The 21,137-nt window shown below is 37.9% G+C and overlaps 1 protein-coding gene across 5 annotated transcripts in view; it reads right to left on the minus strand.

Moving 5' to 3' along the window:
- The window catches only part of Ccdc85a (coiled-coil domain containing 85A), a 233,633-nt gene that overhangs the window by 46,476 nt on the left and 166,020 nt on the right, over positions 1-21,137 (minus strand). For all 5 annotated transcript variants that reach the window (XM_008822989.2, XM_008822992.3, XM_008822990.3 and 2 more), the window contains exon 3: positions 6,108-6,184. In XM_008822989.2, the coding sequence (XP_008821211.1) occupies positions 6,108-6,184 (77 nt within the window). The remainder of the gene's footprint in view (positions 1-6,107; positions 6,185-21,137) is intronic.

The raw sequence follows: 21,137 nt of genomic DNA on the forward strand, positions 1-21,137 counted from the left end.
ATTTGTGTGTGTGTATCTGTGTGTTTGTATGTGTGTGTTTGTGCTACCTGGGTGCAGGTGCCTCAGAGGCCAGAAGAGAATCAGAAAAAAAGTGTCAGCCCCCCTGGGAAGGAGTTACAGGTGGTTATGAGCCACCCAGTGTGGGTGCTGGGAGTAGATATGGGCTCGCAGCAAATACCCTTAACCACCGAGCCATCGCTCAACATCCTGTTGTTACTTTGCAAAGGATTTTCTTCTCAAACAGTAATACCCAATAAATAGCACTGTATTAACAAAAAAAAAAAAAAAACAAGGCTGTTGATAATTTGGGATCCTCCTCTAAAAGGAGCAATCACAGAGCAGATTTAAAGAAGAGCTCAGTATCCCTGGTGAGATGCTAGTCACCATGGTTGTACGGAGCCCTCAGCATTCGTTGGCCAGGGCCTGACATGGATGCTGCTCTGACATTCCAAATCTGTTCATCTTGCAGGCTGCTGCTCACCACTAGATAATGCTAACTCATTCTTGAACGCTGTCTTTAACTCATTCTTGAACGCTGTCTTTAACTCACTCTTGAACGCTGTCTTTAATTTCTACTTTTAAAGTTTCTTTCATTCTAGGGGATCACAACTTTTCAATGGTATAAGACACAGACCCAAACTTTTAAGTACACAGGCTCAAAATATGCAGAGCTGAAAGAAAACATATTTAGAAATGTAATAGAGAGGCATTTGTACCTGCAAAGTGTCTACAACCATTCATCATATCTGTTTTATTTTTAAGTATGTATATTGTTAAGAAAAACTTCATGTAAACAGTGTCTTTATGCTTACTGTATAAAATTTCATGTAAAAAATAAAAGCTAAGGAGATTATATTTTATCCCTCCAAATACATGTAAATTAGCATTGGTTAGTATCTGGTGAAATCTTGACAGTTTGGGCTTTACTGGATGCCCCTCCCCCAGCAATTTATATCCTCAAAGAACAATATACTTATGACCCCATTAAATGACAAAATATCTGGACAATCATAAAGTCAGAAAGTGTGAAAAGGAGAAAGAAACAAAAACAAAATATGAATATCTCCACTACACAAAAGGGAATGTGCACAGGGACTGCATGTGTCACACACTCCTCCCATCTCTGCCTGCACACTCAGCTGGTGATGTTTGCACACATCCGAGGGTTGAAGGAGCAGTTTCGAGATTCTGGACCGAAGCTGCGTTGCCATGGAAGTGAGAAGCAGATTCTTAGCTCCTGTGTACCCTTCTCATCACTTCTGGCAATGGTGACAGGTCCTTTTCCTTTGTTCAGAAACTGCTTTGGAAACAGCCCTGTTTCCTTCTCAAGGGACTGAAAGACTGCATTGTGAGGCCACATTGTGATCAAATCACATGAGAGGAAGAGTTTTCATTTCCATCCCTAAAATTAGATTCTTCTCTATGCACAAGCACAACAGAAATAGCCATGCTTGCTGACAGGGGCCCGCTCAGTGGAGATCCCTACGCAGTGCCTGTCAGACAGGTCTGATGAAGCCTAGCACAGAGGCAGGCAGCAGACACCAGGCAGTACTGGTGGGTGCCTGTACTGATGCTGGAAACCAGCTCTCAGGAGGTGGGTGGGTCTGTGGAAGGACGTGGGGGGCACAAAGCACACAAGGTGTTTGCCAAGCAGATGTTGCTGCCAGAACATTTCATCAAAGGAACAGATTTCCCAATAGGACTTTTAACAAATGCACTTAATTGGCTTTGGACCTGCAGCAAATGGTTTGCTTTATTTCCAGAGTACTTTGTGATGCAAAATTCAGCCAATACAGAATAATGATTTTTTTTAAATGTGGTATATTTACCTCAGGTTTATATCTGAATAATAACTGAAGTCTTCAAAGGGCAGCACTAACTCTTCAGAGTAAGGTGGTCAGGCAAGTACTCTACATCAACCAAGAATTTTCTAGTTGAATAAAATTGTTCATTACAGGTACAACATATAACTAGACATGGCTACATTAATAAATCCCTGTGACCATCCAGAAAAGGATGATTGAAAACCCAGGGCAATTGATACAAGACTTTGAATTTGAGATAGCTAATCATATTTCAATTTTAGAAGCACTGTAGTAATTATGTGCTAACCCAACCACCTCCAGCGCACGGAACAGAAAGTTTCTCTGATCACATTCTGTTATGCATGAACTTCCTTTATAGATGCATTTATGGGTTAACAACACAAATTTATGATGATAAAGTGTTTTAGAAATGTCAGGGAGAAGGGAAACCTATAAAATGCAATCTTTCTCTCATTTGTGATAGGTATCAATGCTTTAAGAAAAACAGCACATTTTCCTTATGGCAGGGATAGAATTAATGATTCACAAATCTTAGATGCCTAAGCAGGCCCAATGATAGGTTTTAAGATAAATGCTGAAAAAAAATGAATTTGAAAATAAGGATAGATTTAGTAGCTTAATTATACTGAATTATATTAATGGTATGAACTGATTGTCAGGTCAATCTCCATCTTTGTCTGAGTCCCTCATTAATTAGCTGTCTGGCCAAGACAATACCATAATCTCTGTGAACTTGATGTTCTTTGACTTAAAAAGTGAGGTGTCCAAAAGAATGTATAAATTCCTACTCAGCTCTGAAAATCTATGACTCTATATTCAGAGAAAGTTCATATTTATGTGTAAGTATATACCAAAACAGATGTGTTCCTTTTCGCTTTCAAACAAAATTCCTTAAAACTACAACTTGATACTGTATTGGATCTATTATTTATAAATGCCATTTATACTATTGTGGGAGGGTCTACTTTTTTGAACTCAACTAATAAACCGTCGTGAATATCAATTACATTAATTTAAATACATGCAGTCTTCATCTGGGGTCCATAGCACCTCATTTAGAGAAACTAGAAACGAGTTTGAGCAGTTTGGGCACACAGGTATTGCTCTGCAATCCTTTCAAGTATTTTTGAATGTGATCTGAAAAAAAAAAAAAGTATTCATACTAGCTCATGTGCCCCAGGAAGAATATCCTAAGTTCAGGCAGTCTTTACAATCATTTGTGCCAGCGTTTTTAAAAGACATTTTCATTTGAAATAACATAACTGGCAAATATACTGCATTTTCAAAAAATAACAAAACTATTGTTACCTTACGATGTTATTGAAACGTGCTCCTAAACCAGATTTAAAGTGTTGGCCGGTAACCCTAGCAGGACACTTAGAGACCACAGTGTCAGAAGGAGCTCCATCTTCCTCAGGGATGGCCTACCTCCCCACAGAAGAGCAGGTATCTTCTGAGAATGGCCTGCCAGGGCAGGAACTGAGATTCCACGCCACTGCCTGTGGGCAACTCTTCAAAACTAGGTAAAACTACTTTACTCCATCTGTTCTTAAATAAAAAGTCCTTCATTGTGGCACCTGATAACTTTGGACAGTCACGCAACATGAATTCAGGCCTTTATGTACACCTAGGCTCACAAACTCTAAGTACAAGAAAGAACTTTGTCATTAGCAAATAAATTCTGATTTTTAAACTTGTGATTTTTCTGTTTATTATAAACAGTTTTATATAAAGAATGTGAAGTTACTATAAAGAGGGATTTCTTTTTCAAAAAAATGCCATACATAATTGGGCTAAACTCTGAAATATCAAAAAGGAAACTGACTTCAAAGGATATCTGATATACTTAGGACTCCAATTATTTCAGTTCCATTTATCCAAAGATAAATTGGCACTCTTTTACAAATTTAGGAATAAATTTTTTTAAAAACCCACTTTCTAATCAAGGCACAGTAAGAAAGCTCTTATAATTGAAAATCAAGTGTTCAAATATTGAGACTAATTTATGCAAGAATGTCAGCATGTAGTCCTGGATTGACCTTGCAAATCAGCTAACATCATGCAATCAGAAATAGTTTCTGCCGGGAAGACATTATTTGTAATAGTGCCTAAAACATCTAAGAACAGGCTGTGCATGTCTTTGTGTCATCCAACCCAAGTTTCAACCTTTTGTGAGAACTCCTTTACATGGTTTTCACTGCTCAGATCCATTCTTATCTGTGTGCATGTCAGCTTGTGCTTACAGGAGCAGTTGCAACTGGTAATTTTATTATATATCTGCCTTAGCCGTAAATGAAGGCAACATTCAGTGTTAAAAATTTAACAAAATATTGTTCATAAACTGAGATCCATCATATTCTTGACATATTTCAAACTGTAGGTTTTGTTTTAAAGTGATGTGTTTAACTAAATCTAAAAGACTATTTTTTCCATCTTTAATGTCTCTGAAATCAGCAAGAATTTGACATGTATAAATGTCATATTTTTCTTTTGCACTGGTACATATAATAAATGTGTTTTTCATATCAACATCTTAGGTACACTAAAACATGATTTTTTCCTAGTCTTTTCCTATAGGAAAACCAAAAACAAACCCTTCCCTGATAGCAAAATGTCAATGCATTTAAAAGAATATAATGGATCTCTCTTCATCTTAACCGTGCAAGTGTTATGTACTTAGTTACACTTTTCAAGTATACCTGAGGTGCTTCCATTTTCCTTCAAAAGTTCTAGCCTCAGTTTTACAGATTCTTTAAAATACTGTCACAAGCATGTGTTGTGTGTGCATGTGGGAACCCAGGAATCAAACCTGCATCCTCAGCTTTAACCACAGGTGCTTTAACCCTGCAGCAACACCTTGCCAGTCCCAGATTTGAAAAAAAAAAATTTGAAACATTTTCACATCAGTTGTGTCTCTTTTATAGTAAGGCGGTGTACACATTTCAGTGTTTGGTAGAAGACTCAATTCCCATTCAAAGAGAAATTAACAAATCCATATTGTTTTCCATTCCTTTTTTCCCTATTTCTTTCACATTCTCAGTTGCCTGAACTGATATGCAAATGTGATAAACCATATTTTTAAAGTTTTCTTTGTGGTAGGAAGAAGTTAGATACTTTCAAAGAGTCCAGGGCAGCCATACTCTCAGTCCAGTATATAAGGAAAACACTTGAAAAGGGGGGTGGTAAGAAAGAAAAAGAAGACAGTTTATCAGTAGTACCTTATTTCATGGCACAAATAACCCCTTCTTTACCATGAATTTTAATATAGGTAGCATTTGAGAATCCTTAGTCCATGATTTGTGAGGAATGAGTTGGCCAATGGAGGAGACAGAAAAGTTTTCTCACATGCAGGACACACCATCCTAAATCATCACTAATGAGCAAAATAATTTAAAAGAAAACCACATTATAGGACCTAAATGTCTTTCCAAATGGTCTCTGCATTAAGGTTGAAATGTCTTATTTTATTTAAACTATTGTCTACTGATTATCTGGGGTACAATTTTCCCTTAGTCACTTACAAAATGGAAATGCCCACCAGAATGTGAGAATTCTAGTGACTTGCTGCTTAGAATACCCTTACAAAACATTGAAATACATTACTGTCTTCCTGCCTGTAAAGAAAACTACCCTAGAGTCTGTAGATTTGTTGAATTTCTCAATAAAACCTTTTCTGAAAACCACCGCCTCCCAAAAGAACATGATTCTCACCAATTCAACAGTCTACATAAACCATTTTATAGTGAAATATATGACAGGTCATTAAATTTCCCAGAAAAATAGTCACTTTACATTCACCAAGGATAAGAATTGTCCCAAAGTACAAACTGTCAATTACTGTCATTGCTTTGTTGCATTAAAAGCGTTTTATCACGAAGAATTTTAGAAAGCACTAATTTAATTAAAATATGAACTTTCAACCTATAACTTTACTTAGTTCAAAAATTAGCAAAGTTTCCATTAAGATGAGTCCCTTCCCTATACCCACCAGCTACACGAATGGTGCAATGAACAGTAAGCTCTGTCACTATTATTTTCTCCCTCCTTTCATAATCCCTCCACATTCTTGTTGACACGCAGGGATGTGAATGTGTACCACTTAGCAATCTGGATAGCATGATGGCTTTCATGGAACATTATCACAGTCTACGTGATGAATGGTTATTTACAAAAATGATTTCTATAATTTAAAGGAGAACATGAAAGTGAGACTTTAGATTTCAAATAAAAGCTACAACTCAAATGACACTGACTAGCTGGGAGTTTCTGGAAGTCACCCACCTGGGGCAGCATGCGATTTTCTTCCTCCAGCTGTCTGACTCTGGCCTCCAGCTGCCTAACATAGGACAAGGTTGATTCTAAAATTAAAAAGAAAGAACTCACATTATCCACAAAGGTTTGGGTTGCACTGTCAAGATATTTCTGGATTGATTTACTTTATTAGACTAAGTGACTACTAAGTTTGTTTATTTAGAAATGAAAAAAAAATTATTCTTCCCAGAAAAGCAAAAACAGACCCATTCAAATTATAAACAGTTCTGAGCAATTGCACAGTACTAATTAATCAGTATTGGAGGAATTTCTAGATGGTGAGACTGAAGGCTATTTTCCACCAGCCAGGCCTCATAACTTTAGGCATCTTGAAGATACTTTTTCTTTTCTCATTTTGAATTTCTGTGTATCCCATACTGTACACATTTTTGTGATGTGATCTATAACCAAAATATACTACATGGGCTTATTAAAATTTTGTGAAAATAGAATGTGTCAAATATAGTGTTACTTCATTTTCACAATAAGTATTTTAAGTTTAGGGAGCAAAAGTTATTCTCACAAACCTACAAATAGTAGCTGAATAACTCAGAAAGCAGCCCTAGAAGGGCTGAATATTTAAATCTGGAATAGACTACTACTTCAGTTATGGCTGAATCTAAAGACCTAATTTTTTTGTTCTGTTTTGTTTTTTCCCTCGCATCTTTAGGTAAACAAAGGGCAACAAAATTGAAATTGATATTTATTTCAAAATTTTCAAACCTCAGAAGACACATGATGCTCCATATATAACTTTACTCTTTGTAGCTTTTCATCGTAAAAGGGGTCACAGATGAAGGAGGTAGAGTTTTGTTTTAGGGAAGAATGTGAAGATGTTCAAGAGAATCAGGCATTAACACAGTAATTGCTCAAGAAACACAGTAATTGCAAATCATTCATTGCCCAAGAACAGATGCATTTCAAGTAGAGTAAACATCACATTGCAACACAATCCCTCCAACACGTATCTCCATAAACCAGTGGATCCTCCTCAGTGTTTTATGTTCATTGGTCTCAGAAACACACAAGAAAAGCAAAAGATAAAACTGTAATACATTTATCAACAAATGCTTGGAGCCCCTAATAATCTAAGCTTTATTTACTGATACATTAATACTGTGACCAGAAAACATCATGGAACTTATTAGGTCTGCCTGGTAATTGTCTAAATGAACTCATTTCCTCCTTTTTTTCACTTCAAAAGCAAGAAGCTGATATTTTATTTAACATGAGAAATACCGGTGTTTAGTTAATAAATAAAACAAGTTCATCTTGCTTTAAACATAGCACACCCATTTTCACAAAGATTTGCAGAAAGGCTGCCCTTGCTGACATAATGAAACACTGACCTAACAAGGAGGGAGATTAACCTTAAACATTCTTCATATAAGCACGTAGAAACACAAGGGAAACAGATATTTGCCGGAGATGTGCTCTCAGCTTTTTAGCTTAGTGAAGTTAGACTCTATAGAATTTTCCAAAGGAGGAGAAAGTGTAGAGCATAAAAGACAGCAAGGTCGCTGTCTTCAGGAGTGTGCTTTATTCTTGCAAATGAGTGACTGACTTGCAGATCAAGACGTGGATGACAATTGCCTGATTCATGCAGTTCTGAAAATCCATCTCTCTCTCCAGAAAAACAACTACTTCCTAAGGACCTTCTAAATGAAAAATCAACCAGTAATATTCTCCTTAAACCATGAAAAACTAGGTTACTCTCTCCATTGTTCACAATATGCAGTTTATCTTTATTGCATAGTACTGTACTATCTTTGAGCAGTGGAAAGCAGTCCATCCCTGTAGCCCCAGCAAGCCTGGAAGTTGCTATGTAGACCAGGCTGGCCTCGATCTCACAGAGATCCACATGCCTCTGCCTCCCGAATGCTGGGATTAAAGGTGTGCACTACTAGGCTCAGCTCTGGGAACTATTCTTTAATTCCTATTTTTAACACCGAATTATAATGGGTCAAGTCTGCATCTTTGTTCGAAAGCGTTCATTGCGAACGTAGCCTAGGGTATATAAAGATGGGGAGTACTTTCAAACAGGCAAAATACTTTTCACGATGGGATGTGCTTTACAGTGAAGGTAAAAGTAAGAGAAGTTTTGAGTTCCTGTCTTCAACAAGAATTTATCATGTTGTTGCTTTCTATCAGTCACTGTTCCAGACTGAAAAGAAGAGACAGACAGTCATTCCAAGCTTAAGACTGAGAAGTTCCTCAGAATACAAATCCCCTTTTACATTGGAAATTGATGTTCTGGGTTCCAGAAGTCCTGCTCACAGTCCCAAGCTCTTAGCTTCTTGTACGGTTTTTTCTCAACTAATAGATATCCCAAATAAAACATTTCCAGGAGGAAAAATAGAGAGAACATCGAGTCCACATGCAAAAGTCAGAGAACCTCTGCTGTCAGTTGTTCTCGTTGAAGAAGTAATTGATTAAATCACTCTATAATAGGAATAAAATAGGCATATTTTTTCTGGAATAAACTGTTGATAGACACCCTGAGTCTCTATATCAAGAGACATTGAGAAAACCGTCTAATTCTAAGTGTGACACGAAAGAAAAGTGAATATGAGCTTCATTAAGTCCTTAAAATTTCAAGGTTCATTTGTTACTGCACCAAAGTTCATTGAAGCTTATTAACCAGTAGTATATAACAACACGGGATAGAAAATACATATACTATTTAAAAAAAAATACAATAGGATAAAGTTTATGAATTTCCATAGCTTTTGAAAAATCCCATCACAATCTATGTCCTAGCATCAGTTGACTGGAAATAAACAGAATTATTTGGTTGGTAAGAAAGCAGCAGAGCCCACTACTTTTTTCTTTTGCAATGATGATGGCTATAAAACAAGCTGATCTCTCGTTACTCACAAGAAACACGAAGGACTGAAGAGAAATAATTGACAAACGAGCATTCTTCCTATCAGAAAGTGATAAGCACACAATAGCAGTACAGCGATTTGAACTGCCCACTGACCGAAAGCTTCATAAAGCTGAGATTGCAGTATACCATCTTGGTTTTTAGAATTTTGAGACTGAGGCTCTGAAAAGTCACAAAATATATAAATACTTTGCTATAATCTCTCTTTCTCTCTGTGTCTCTCTGTCTTTCTGTCTCTCTCAGTCTCTCTGTCTCTCTCTCTCTCTGTCTCTCAACAACAACAACAAAAAAAAACCTCTAACTAGTTCGTAGAAAACAGGAAGTTTCTATAGCCAATGTGTTAAGAGCTGGAAAAGCCATCTTCAAACCACAATAATTCAGGTAGAATTTGTTTTTAACCTCTCCAAGGATACTTATTTCTCTTTCCATTCATGGATGCTTGTGGTCATGTGGCCATTTGAAACTCTTTGCAAAACAAACTAAATTGATTTAATATTCCACGGACATACTCAAGACATGCTTTGGGTAAGCCTGAGATTTCCTAAGTGGAAGTCATTCTTCTCGAAGTATCTCACTTTTTTTGAACCTACGCTTGGAAGGTCATAGCACTTCTTTGCAACAAAACAAGTGTCAGAAATACATGCAAACTAGGTGTGTTGACCCCAAGTGAGTAATTCCAAGGCTCAGGAGACAGCCACTAGTTCAAAGTTATCCTCAGCTACATAGCAAGCATTAAGCCATCCAGAGATATCTAACACAGTAAAAAAAAAAAAAAGTAATCAAATAAACAAAACAGAACAGAAATGAGAAATACACTAAATACAGAAATACGCTAAATAAGAAATACAGAAATAAAAGTCACACTAAATTATGTATCTTCTAAAGAACTCCAATGTCATATGTGGAATGTAACTTGCAGGCTTTCAAATCCACCCTGCCCCCAAGTCCCAACTGAATGGACTGACAGTCTCCACAAGAGTCCAGCAGCCATGGAACTTCCTGTTTACAGACCATCTCTTCCCTAAACCCCAAGCTTCGAAGGCATGGCTTATCCAATTTAAGCATTAATCCCACCGGTCACTGGCTTTTACACATTTCTAAGGAAATCACTTCAGAACTATACTTCCAAAAATTACTACTATTCTAACAAAAAGCATTTCTCTTTCTTCCTTGAGAAGTAAAGGTCAGCTTTCCACTTAGAAATTATATTAGCTCCTGAAGTGTGAGTAATTAAAATTGTCATTATAATTGAATGCTTTGTTATTTAAAAAAAAGAAAAAAAAAACTCATTAGAATTAGCCTTTACAGATTTGCCGGGATATTTCATTCAGGCTATCATATCAGCAAATAGGTTTAAAAAAAAAAAAAAAGAAAACCATTTGAACTTGTCTCTAATCCACCACCTACTGGCAAATTCCACTCTTCAGAAACCCTACCAGGCTGAAAGAGAGCAGAGGTAGTTACTTCCTGAGGAAACCTGTTTATTCTCACAGAACTTGTCAGCCGGATGTTCTGTGAGCTCTGTGTCTCTATCTATATGGTAGTCAGAAGTACCCTCCTCACTTCACTCTCCCTAGTCAAATGTTCCCTATCATTCCATTAGCAAAATGAAAACTATCTTTCAAATAACCCAAATCACCAAAGATTAGAATATACTTCTTTGTGCACTATGTGTTGTGTACTGTAACAGATGTTCAGAGACAGCACAAAGAGATGTTCCAAGATTTCAACCTGTGTGTGGTGCTTGCCCTGTTCCCTTTAACTCTGAAGGTCAATACTTCTACATTTAAACTCTTCCCCCTCCATATGTGTCTATCAGCTTTTCCTCTCACTTCTCAATGAATTATGTAACAGGTATCTTGTTTACTTATTCATAGTGTTACTTTCGGTATTTGACCAACTAGACTACATGAAAACATTTTCCTAATCTCCAGATACTGAATGGTCCTGGGGTTAGTACCTCAGTGCACTATGACTTGCTTTACCATTAGCAGATGTCTTTATCCGATCGTTACTGTTTGCTGTCTGCCAAATGCAGGGATGTGAGCTCTGCGTCTCTATATGGTAGCAAACATATATTTAGCAAAGCAGAAGTGGTAAGATCTGAGGGTTCTTGGGGTTCAGATTCCAATGAGAAGACAGACAATAAGACAGTATATGAAAGACCCACAGTTAGCCAATGTGCAGGGACAAGAGGCTGCAGAGTGCTTATCCCTGAACAGGACAGCTATTTGAAACCTCTGCCCCCCCACCCCCACCAATGGCTCAGGGATCATTGCAAAAGAGGAGGTGGCAAGATGGTAAGAGCCAAGCCAGAGGGGGTGGATGACCACAAGGAAACAGTGTCTTCTCGACAGTTGGTCAGTTACTCATATGAACTCACAACAGTGATGACAGCATGCACAAGTTCTATACAAGCTCATACCAGCCAAAAATCTCAGCATAGACATGGGGAAGTGAGTAAGAAGTCCCAACCCAACCTAAGGAACTTTGGGCAGTTGATGGCTGCTGGGGGTGAGGGAAAGACAGGGCTGGGACTCTTGGTGGGCCCAGTGATTGGGTTCACACTAAAAGACATTGGGCGACACAAGTCATACTCTACAGGTGATTTTATACGTGTGTGTGTGTGTGTGTGTGTGTGTTCATTAAATTGGGTCGGATATTGGGTGAGGACAGTTGCAGGAGGTGGAGAGAGGGAAGCAGATCTTAATTTCATCAAACTATATTGCATAAAAATTACAAAAATTCAATAAAAATGCAAAAATGACAGCATATGAGGGTGGAATGTGCAATATAGGCAACGAAACAGAGAACTAGGACAGACTCATTTCAGGCTGACTGCTTCTTCGGGGAGAGATTTCTAGGAAGAGTTCTGAGGACTATGGTGTATAGAAAAGGCAAAGATCTTGTAGAATAGAGCTCAAGGCGAAAGGAAAGGCGATGGGTGCGCAGGGTCTGGCTGGAAAGTTTCATGTCCTGGTACCTAGTTATGAAGAGGGAAGTGAAAACAGCTCGAGACAGAATCTGTTTATCCTGTTGCCTTCCCACAGTGCTAAAGATTTTAAAACCTGTGCTCTTTCTTGACTGTCTACACCTAGATTATTCAGCTTTCTTTTTGACAGAACATCATGTATGGGTTCTCTTTCACATAGTCTGTCTGCCATTTGTTGACTCTACCTTTTAATAATCCAGCCTTATGAGAGTCTCCTAACATGCTTCTCTGTTTCTGTTTTTGCTCTGCACTACTCCAGATCTATATTCATTCAGAATCTCCTTGAGCATTTTCGAAAGTACTCTGTCTGAGCACATCCTTCATCATTTCAAACCCTAAGATGTCTTACCATTTTGAGTCATGGAAAAGTCAAAGCCTTATAAAGTCTAGCAGAGCCCTACATGGTCTGACCACCTGTTGCTTCCCCATCTTCATGCTGTCAGTCACATGCTCTGCCTCAAGCATCTGACTTTCCTTCTGTCCCTAACCGCTGCCAGGTACATTTCTGCCTTAGCGACTTGGCCTTAGTCATCTCCTATTCCCAAATACCCTCTTTCCTGCATAGATGTATGACTGACCTCACCTTCCTCGCCTCTTCATTATCTCAACTTCCCAGTAAGACTCAGTCCTCTTCACTGAACTGTGCGCACTGCCACCACCTCCATCTCATATTTTGAATCTCCTTGACTCTATTTTTTTTTAATTTTTAAAAATGATTTATTTAATAACAACATACTTAGAAGAAGCATATCATTACAACACAATTGACATATTCAATAACGGTTTCCTGAGGTAGGATGCATCTCTTTCAAAATTGGCTGTAAATTTTTAGGTTTACAGTTGAATTATTACAGTTATACAATATTGTATCCTTGACTCTATTTTATGTCTTTACATTTGTCAAAATGTGTCACCTCCTAAGCTATAAAGTGGCTCACTCCTATGCTTATTCATAAAGTCTGTCTCTCCACACCAGAAAGTAATTCCACACCCAGGAGGTTTTCTGTGGTGCTGAGTTCACATAGTTGAAGTTTCCTCCAAAAAGGAAATTTTATAGAATGAACAAATCAATCAGTTATGTAGACACCATTCTGAAAACAAACTATTCCTTAGTACAAGTTTACATTTTTTAAATTATTCCAGGAAAGACAAAAGTCATATTTAAATAAGCTTTAATATCAATTCTCTTATGTTGCTTGAAAAATCATCACTTTTTTTTTTTGAGACAGGGTCACTATGTTGCCTTGGCTCACCCAGAACTCGCTATATAGACCAAGTTAGCTTCTAACTCACAGAGATTTGCCTGTCCTTAGCTCTGAGCGCTGGGATTATTCACCACCACCACCACCAGCACCCCCAGTGGGAAAAAAAAATCATTCTTTAGAACATTAAACTTCAAACAGAAAGTTTGGGCAGGTTCTCAAACGATCTCAGATTCAACCATTTGTGAGTAATTTCAATAAGAAAATTTTATTCCTCCCCCCCAAAAAAAGAAGAAAATTTGAAATGCTTTCTCATCAGGTTTAAAATATATACTTATGTGAGTGCAAAGGAAGTTTGCTATGTTCTGAACAATTGTGTTTCCACAAAAATTCATATTTTGAAACCTAACCCCCACCATGATGGTTTGAAGAGATAGGGGCTTGTGAGAGGTAAGGCGAGTAAGCCAGGAAGAAGGATTATCATCACTCTTGCAAAAGAGGCTCGAAGAAGTCCTTTGCCTTTCCACCCTGTGAAGAAATAGCAGGAGCTATCTATGAGAAATGGGACCTTACAATTTCCTGGTGCCTCCAGAAATGTTTATAAATTATGTGGTCTCAGATTTTTTTTTAAAGCAACCAGAAAAAAAAAAAAAAAAAAAAAAACAAAAGGAGTCGGGCGCTATGGACAAAGAGTCCATTGTAGTCCATAAAATGAGGACTATTTCCACCTCTAAAATATCAGAACACAATACAAACTCCCTTCAGCTGGAAATTTGCTTCCATTGGTAAGGCTTTCAGTTACAGACAGCCACTGGAAGGCATCCAAACTTCATCTGGACATTCTTTCCTCAGTTATTTACCAGAGATCTACTCAGAGAGCAGGAGCAACCCCAGTGATCAGATATCACACAGGGCAGGTGTCAGCTAGGCACTGAGTGAGGGGCTGTCGGAAATCAGCCCAAGTAGGGCTGTAGGCAAAGGTTCATATCAGGCCGAGCGTTTGTCTTTGTGAAAAGAAAAATTCTGCCACTCTGAAGGAAAAAGACAGCAGAACAATGTGCTGTCTTGTTTATGTTCACTTGAACAAAGGCTGGAGATGCTGAATTGTTTAGACAGGTTTGACAGAAAAATCATGCTTGTTATTCTTCTAGTGACAGGAGTGCTGCATTTCCTCATGTAGTACTGACTTGGTTTCATTATTATTTTCTATAAAAGAATACACAGCTAAATGAACAACTAAAATACCGGTTTATGTATCAATCAATTTAGAAATCAGGAAAAAAGCCATAGTTCATATCTTAATTTTTGTACCAACAAATTACCACTATGAATTGGTTCCTCTCTCTTATCTCAAATGAGAATTTAGAAGAAAATGACATTTTGTTGCTTGTTTGCTGTTATCCATTTGCTGGCCATTCCTTGCTAGGGATTGAATGTGCCACCCAAATTTCATGTGATGGAAAGTTAATGTCCAAAGTCACGTGATCAGGGAGTTTGAGCAATGGGACCTTTGAGAGGTGACTGGGCAGAGCTCTCTTGAATGACAGGCCATCAGGAAAGGGGATTATTATTACAGTGAGCTCCAGAAGCATGCTCGCTTGATGTCACCATGCCACGCCATCTACCCACCACATTATGACACAGCTCTCCAGAATCTGCCAGCACCAAGCTCTTGGTCAGCCACCCTTCAAACTGTAAGATAGCTCTTTTCTTTATGAATTACCTAGTCTCAGTCTGTTTCAGTAACAGAAAACGGACTAAACACTGGGAATTAACACCTCATTGTTATAACTTGTATTTCTTTCTCTTTATATATAAGCTGGGGGTTCCATTTGGCAGGGCCTCACCTTAAAATTCTTTTCTGATTTTTTTCTATGACTACCACCATGTTTTGTGTTCAATGGTCTTCACTAGCTTGCTGTTAAATGAATGAACAAATGTTCCCTTAGCTCTGCTCCAAAATGTCCTAGGGTGTTGCACAAAGCTGTGTGGTCCCTGGACAAGTTGAAGTACTTAACTCAAAATGTAGCCAGAGTTCCACCAATGAAACACAATAACAAGGAATCTAATCGAAGGCGGCCTCAGAGGAATGTGGGTTCTGACATTGCATTCGCTTCTGTTGCAGCCTTTGAAAACATCAACCCCACAAAGGAGGAAGCCAGTAAGTAGCAATAAATTGGGCTAAAGCACTAAGAAATACATGGAAAATACTTCTAACCTCAAAGAGCTATTCAGTATGAGAACGATTTCAGCAGTTATTCAAGGCGAAAATGTGTCTTACTTTGCACAGTTCTGTTGCTGCTGTTATTGTCGTCACTTCCCAGAGAAAATAACTGCCTTTTCCTAATGCTGAGGATAAAAATGGATGTCATTTTAATAAAGGTAACAATTTTCTTTAATGTATGTGGCCCCCTTTGTAAGTGCATCTCGACGGTATTGTCAATGAATACCCAAGCTAGGAAATCTGTAAAAAAGCAACCCCACAAAAAAAAAAGTTATTATTTTCTTAGAATAATGAGTATGCTTTTTTGCACATATTTAGATATTTTTATAAGTCTAAAGTTAGGTTTTACTGCCATTATACTTTTCAGAAAAAAAAATATCTTTATCAAATTATATAGCAAGGCACTGTGAACTTGAACTTTACCTACTGGGAGTTCATAAAATTAAAAAAGCAACCCCACAAAAAAAAAAGTTATTATTTTCTTAGAATAATGAGTATGCTTTTTTGCACATATTTAGATATTTTTATAAGTCTAAAGTTAGGTTTTACTGCCATTATACTTTTCAGAAAAAAAAATATCTTTATCAAATTATATAGCAAGGCACTGTGAACTTGAACTTTACCTACTGGGAGTTCATAAAATCTCTGTTGAATTTAGCCTATGTATAGTCTTTGCATATGCTTTGAAATGAGAGTTAACAAAACAAGTTCATTGTGAGATAACACTGGCCAAATTCCCCCAGATAAGGAAAGAACATAAGGGAAAACGGGAAAAAAATAGACTGGTCTCTTGAGAAGTAAGTGAATCAGTGTAAGATCTGGTATCATACTGTTCGCAGTGGAGAGACACTGGAGAAGGGAAGATGTGGGGCATTTAAACACCTTATTCATACCTTCAAACAGTTATTGTGACTTTCACATAGTGGTAATGGATGACCACTGAAAAAAACCAGTACAGGAAAAGGACGGAGAGAAAAATACAGGCTGCATATGGGCAGCCATGTCAGTGGTGCAAGAAGAACCTGAGTTCAGTAGGTCTCCAGGTGGTAGAGTCACCAAATTAGGCATTAAGAAAACACAGGAATCATTGAGACATGCTGTATTTCGGCACGAGCAGTTAGGGTGCAGTAGTGGAAAGCCTGGGGAAGGGCCTGGACTGGTGTTTGACATCAACAGTTCTATTTTGTCTGTGCTGACTTAGTATTTCTACTAGATATCTTAGGCAAGATACAGTACAAAGTCTAGGTCTCGAAGAAGAGACCTGGAGTTTTCTCTTAAATGGGGAAGTCATTTTTATTAGTTTTTTGAGGATTTCATACAACACATTTTTATCTCAGTCAGACCCCCATCCCCCACTCCTCCCATGCCCATCCTCCCCCTTTCCCCACCTACCCAACTTTGTGTCCTCATTTAAAAAAAGAAAAAGAAAAAAACAACATTGAGTTCAATTAGTGCTGCCTGTATAATCTTGGCTATTGGCCATCCACTGGAACATGGTCAACCTACCAGGAATCACAGCGTTAAAAGAAAAGTGACTCTCCCACTCCAAGCAGCTACCAGTGGGACACCATGCCCAGCTCCCCTCTCCATGCTGGCACTTGTCTGTCTTAAGCTTGCATAAGGTCTTAAGAATGCTGTCACAACCACTTTGAGTTCACACATGCCCTTGTCCTGCTCTGTCCAGAAAGCATGGCTTCCTTTGATCCACTACCTCTAGCTCTTACAATCAGAAAGATTCCCCCTCTTCCACAGTATTCCCTAGTTTTCGGACGAGACAGTAAGATACAAACCAATAGCAAATAGCCATGTTGCAGCATAAGGAACAAGATGGGTCTGTAGGGAGGCACACCTACATGGTAATGCTCACCCTCAATTCTTTTCTCCCAGCCCCAAACTTCAAAAAGCTGAGTATGTATCCAGGATCCCTGGGCACAGGTGCATATCCTGACAATCTTCTGATAGGGACCGTATTAGTCAGCTTTCCATCACTATAATGAAATACCTGAGGCCATTAATAACCCTATCAGATGACAAAAATGGTTTATTTAAACTTACAATTCTAGAGTTTCCACTCCAAGTCAGGTGTCCCTCTGACAAGGCTGGCATATCACCTTTAGTTTATGATAGTCAAACATGAAATACATGGTTCTTTAGGCTCTTTAATACCCACAAACCTGGGTTATAATTGTTATGCTATTTACAATAATCCTTCTTAGTGCTTAAATGGCCAAATGCAGCTAATACAGGATTTATAAAGGTATATATTCATATATATTGCTATTCACTTATTTCTTAAATGTCTGTGAAATACCCACCATGTTCAAGAGCTTAAGGAAGCAGGTAACGTATAGAACAATGTTGCAATGATTTGAACTGGGTATTAAAGCTTATTCATAGAATAGGGCACATCATTCTGACTGTTGCATCAAACATGTTCCCCTGGATCAAACATATACCTCTGCTAAATACTGTAACTTCAAAATTTCCCTTGACTGAAGAAAGCTATCAAGTTTTTTGAAAAGCTTCAACTTTGGTCTTCATGTAACATTAAGAAATTAAAAGAGGATTGTTTGGAGTGAGGAGAGGAGACAAGGAGAAGACAGGGTGCACTCGGGGAAGGGAGGAGTGAGAGTAATGCCTAATAACGTATGCGTATGAGAATGCCATAATGAAATCCATCACTTTGTCATTACCTTTTCTAAAAAAAATGCAGTCAGGCCTGGTGGCACACACCTGTAATCTCAGCACTAGGGAGGAAGAGGCAGGCAGGTCTCTATGAGATAGATGCCAGCCTAGTCTACATAGTGAGTTCAGAGCCAGCTGCAGATACAGGGAGACTTCATCTCAAAAAAACAAGCAAAAAACTCAATTTAAAATAGTGTGAAGAAAAGAAATTGAATGTAAATGAGAATTTTTAAGGTTCTTTTTTGTTTTTTGTTTTTTACTGCCATTAACAAATCTGGACAATTCTGTTGAACATAACAAACAGCAGTTAACCTGAATACATTCCCTACATTCCTGCACCATTTGATTTTAGAGACATTTTACAGCAGCGTGTAGGGAGAGAAAGATCTGGCCAGGAAAATTTTTGCTGATCTCTGAGTTCATTTGGCCTCCTTTGGTTTTTCAAGGATTCCACAATTTTCTCTTCACTAAACAGTTACTAAGCAACGGCACAATTATCAATTTGGTCAAGGAAACAAATGAGATGACACAAATAATAGCTAATAACTTTGATTTGATTCTCCACACTCCAATATCAAACACTCTTAAAAAGGAAAAGGCGTATAGCTTTCATAACATGACTATATTTAATGTGCCAAATATGATTCAGGTATTATCTTCATCTTACAAATGAAAAATGGATCCCTTAGAGATGTTGGTTAAGTAAGCACAAAAATACTAGGTTATAATTCTGCAATTCAACCTGAGCAGTGCCCAGCAAGGCCCGCCACTGCAGTATTACAAATATTCCTTGCTGCTGAAAAATTTGCCCCACATAGAAACAAACAAACAAGGAAACGGAAGGCTTCATTCAGCAGTTCCTAAAGAACTGAGTGGAAACCACACAGCCTGCTAAATGGAAGCTCTCTTCCTTATCACTGGACCTAAATACTACCTGTCACTTGATTGACATCATTATAGAAGGAATAAAAACTGCATTTTCCATAGTGTTGTAAGTAGATTATCTTTTTGTTCATGTGATGGTAACTTCAGGTAAACAAGAGTTAGCCAACAAGATGAATAAGCAAGTTAAGTGCTTAGATCTGCTAAGTCGTTAGTTGGCCGAATAAACACAAATGCTAACCACAGTGTAATCTGTGGAAATTCTCAAAAACTTCTTATACCCCAAGTCTTAGAAGTCTAGAGGCTTAGTAGAAGATGATGAACAGAGGTAAGTGGGAGCACCACGGAGGTGGAGAAAGGAGGATCCCTCAGGTTAGCTGGCCAGCCTATGTGCCTGAATTGGTGAGCTCCAGGTTCTCTGAGAAACTCTGTTTTAAAAATTAAGAAAGAGCCAGGTGTGGTGACGTACACCTTTAGTCCCGGCACTCAGGATGCAGAGGCAGGAGGATCTCTGTGAGTTCAAGGACAGCATGATGGTCTACACAGCGAGTTCCAGGCCAGCTGGGGCTACAGGGAGACCCTGTCTCAAAAAGACCAATAAATAAATAAATAAATAAATAAATAAATAAATAAATAAATAAATAAGATAGTCACTGAAAACAATACCAAATGTCCGTTAAGAGCACTGGTTGCTCTTGCAGAAAACCCAGGTTCAATACACACAAATACACCACAAAGTATTGATTCTTTTTGAAAATATTTTACTTTTTATTTTTATTTTGTGTGTATGAATGTATTGCCTGCTTGGATGTAAGTGTACCCATGTCATCAATGCCCACAGAAGTCAGAAGAGGGAATTGGACCCCCTGGAACTGGACTTATGGGTAGTTGTTAGCCACCATATTGGTGCTGGGAATGGAATCTGGGTCTTCTGCTAGAGCAGCCAGTGTTCTTAATTGCTGAACCGTCTCTCCACCCACAAAGTAATTACTCTTGATTTTTTTTTTTTAAAAAAAAATCCCTATAAACTCTGAAAGTATATATCAATGTTTATAATATCTGGAAAACCGGAATAATATAATAAATTTTTGTACATAAATAACTATATATAATCCATAGAATTTGTTACTATACATGACAACAAAAGGATATTTTAAAGTTTATTTTGTCTGGACAATGGAATCTGTTAACTTTGTGCTGCTTGCACAAAGTTGATTTTACATCACTCTGAAGGTATTGCCTGCTGTGTTACAAAATGGCTTTCTAGGGCTGGAGAGATGGCTCGGTGGTTAAGAGCACACTGACTGCTCTTGCAGAGGACCCGGGTTTGATTCCCAGCACCCACATGGCGGCTACAAACCATCCTTAACTCCAGTTCCAGGGGAATCCGAAACCCTCTTCTGACCTCCACCGCATTGCACGACACAGGTGCTTACTTACATGCAGACAATACACTCATACACATAAAATAAAAATAACAAACAAAATATTTAAAAAAAAACAAAATGGCTTTCTGAAATCAATAATTTTTGTTCACTTTCACAAAATAAAACAGTGCTTTTACTTTCAAAGCTGTTGGCATGGAAAACTTTTAATTTTCACTTATTTGTTTTCAGTCATTTTGTCTAAGGAAGAACTTAAAAAATAAAAAATTATAAATCAAAAATAAAAATACTATAAAATTATAAAACAGACTCTGAACTCCATGTCTCTTAAGAAAGGACTCAAGTGTAAGTTCAAGTTTGACATCAATATTAAACCCCAAAGGGTAACAAAAGTAGGACTCATGCCTCTTCAACCTAAAAATACTAAAACTGAGTTCAAAATATTTCAATGAAGTTCAAGACTGTGGGAGCTAAAACAAAGACAAGCAGTTGATGTTATGAAGTAAATAACTCTGTGAATAAAGTAACAGCAGACAGAAGATCACAAGAAAAAACCCTTAGAGCTGCGTTAAAACTAAAACAACGAAAATTCTACACAATCCCAGATGCTTCGATGAAGCAATCTAATTAACAACAACAATAATAATAATTATTATTAGTAATTGCTATCTCCGCGCTGGGACTCCCTAAGCCACATTCACCCTTCCATCCCCCCCCCCCCCCCCGCCCTCTACTCCCCTCCT

Source organism: Nannospalax galili, unplaced genomic scaffold (assembly GCF_000622305.1).
Source record: "Nannospalax galili isolate Female #2095 unplaced genomic scaffold, S.galili_v1.0 scaffold286, whole genome shotgun sequence".
Taxonomy (NCBI): domain Eukaryota; kingdom Metazoa; phylum Chordata; class Mammalia; order Rodentia; family Spalacidae; genus Nannospalax; species Nannospalax galili.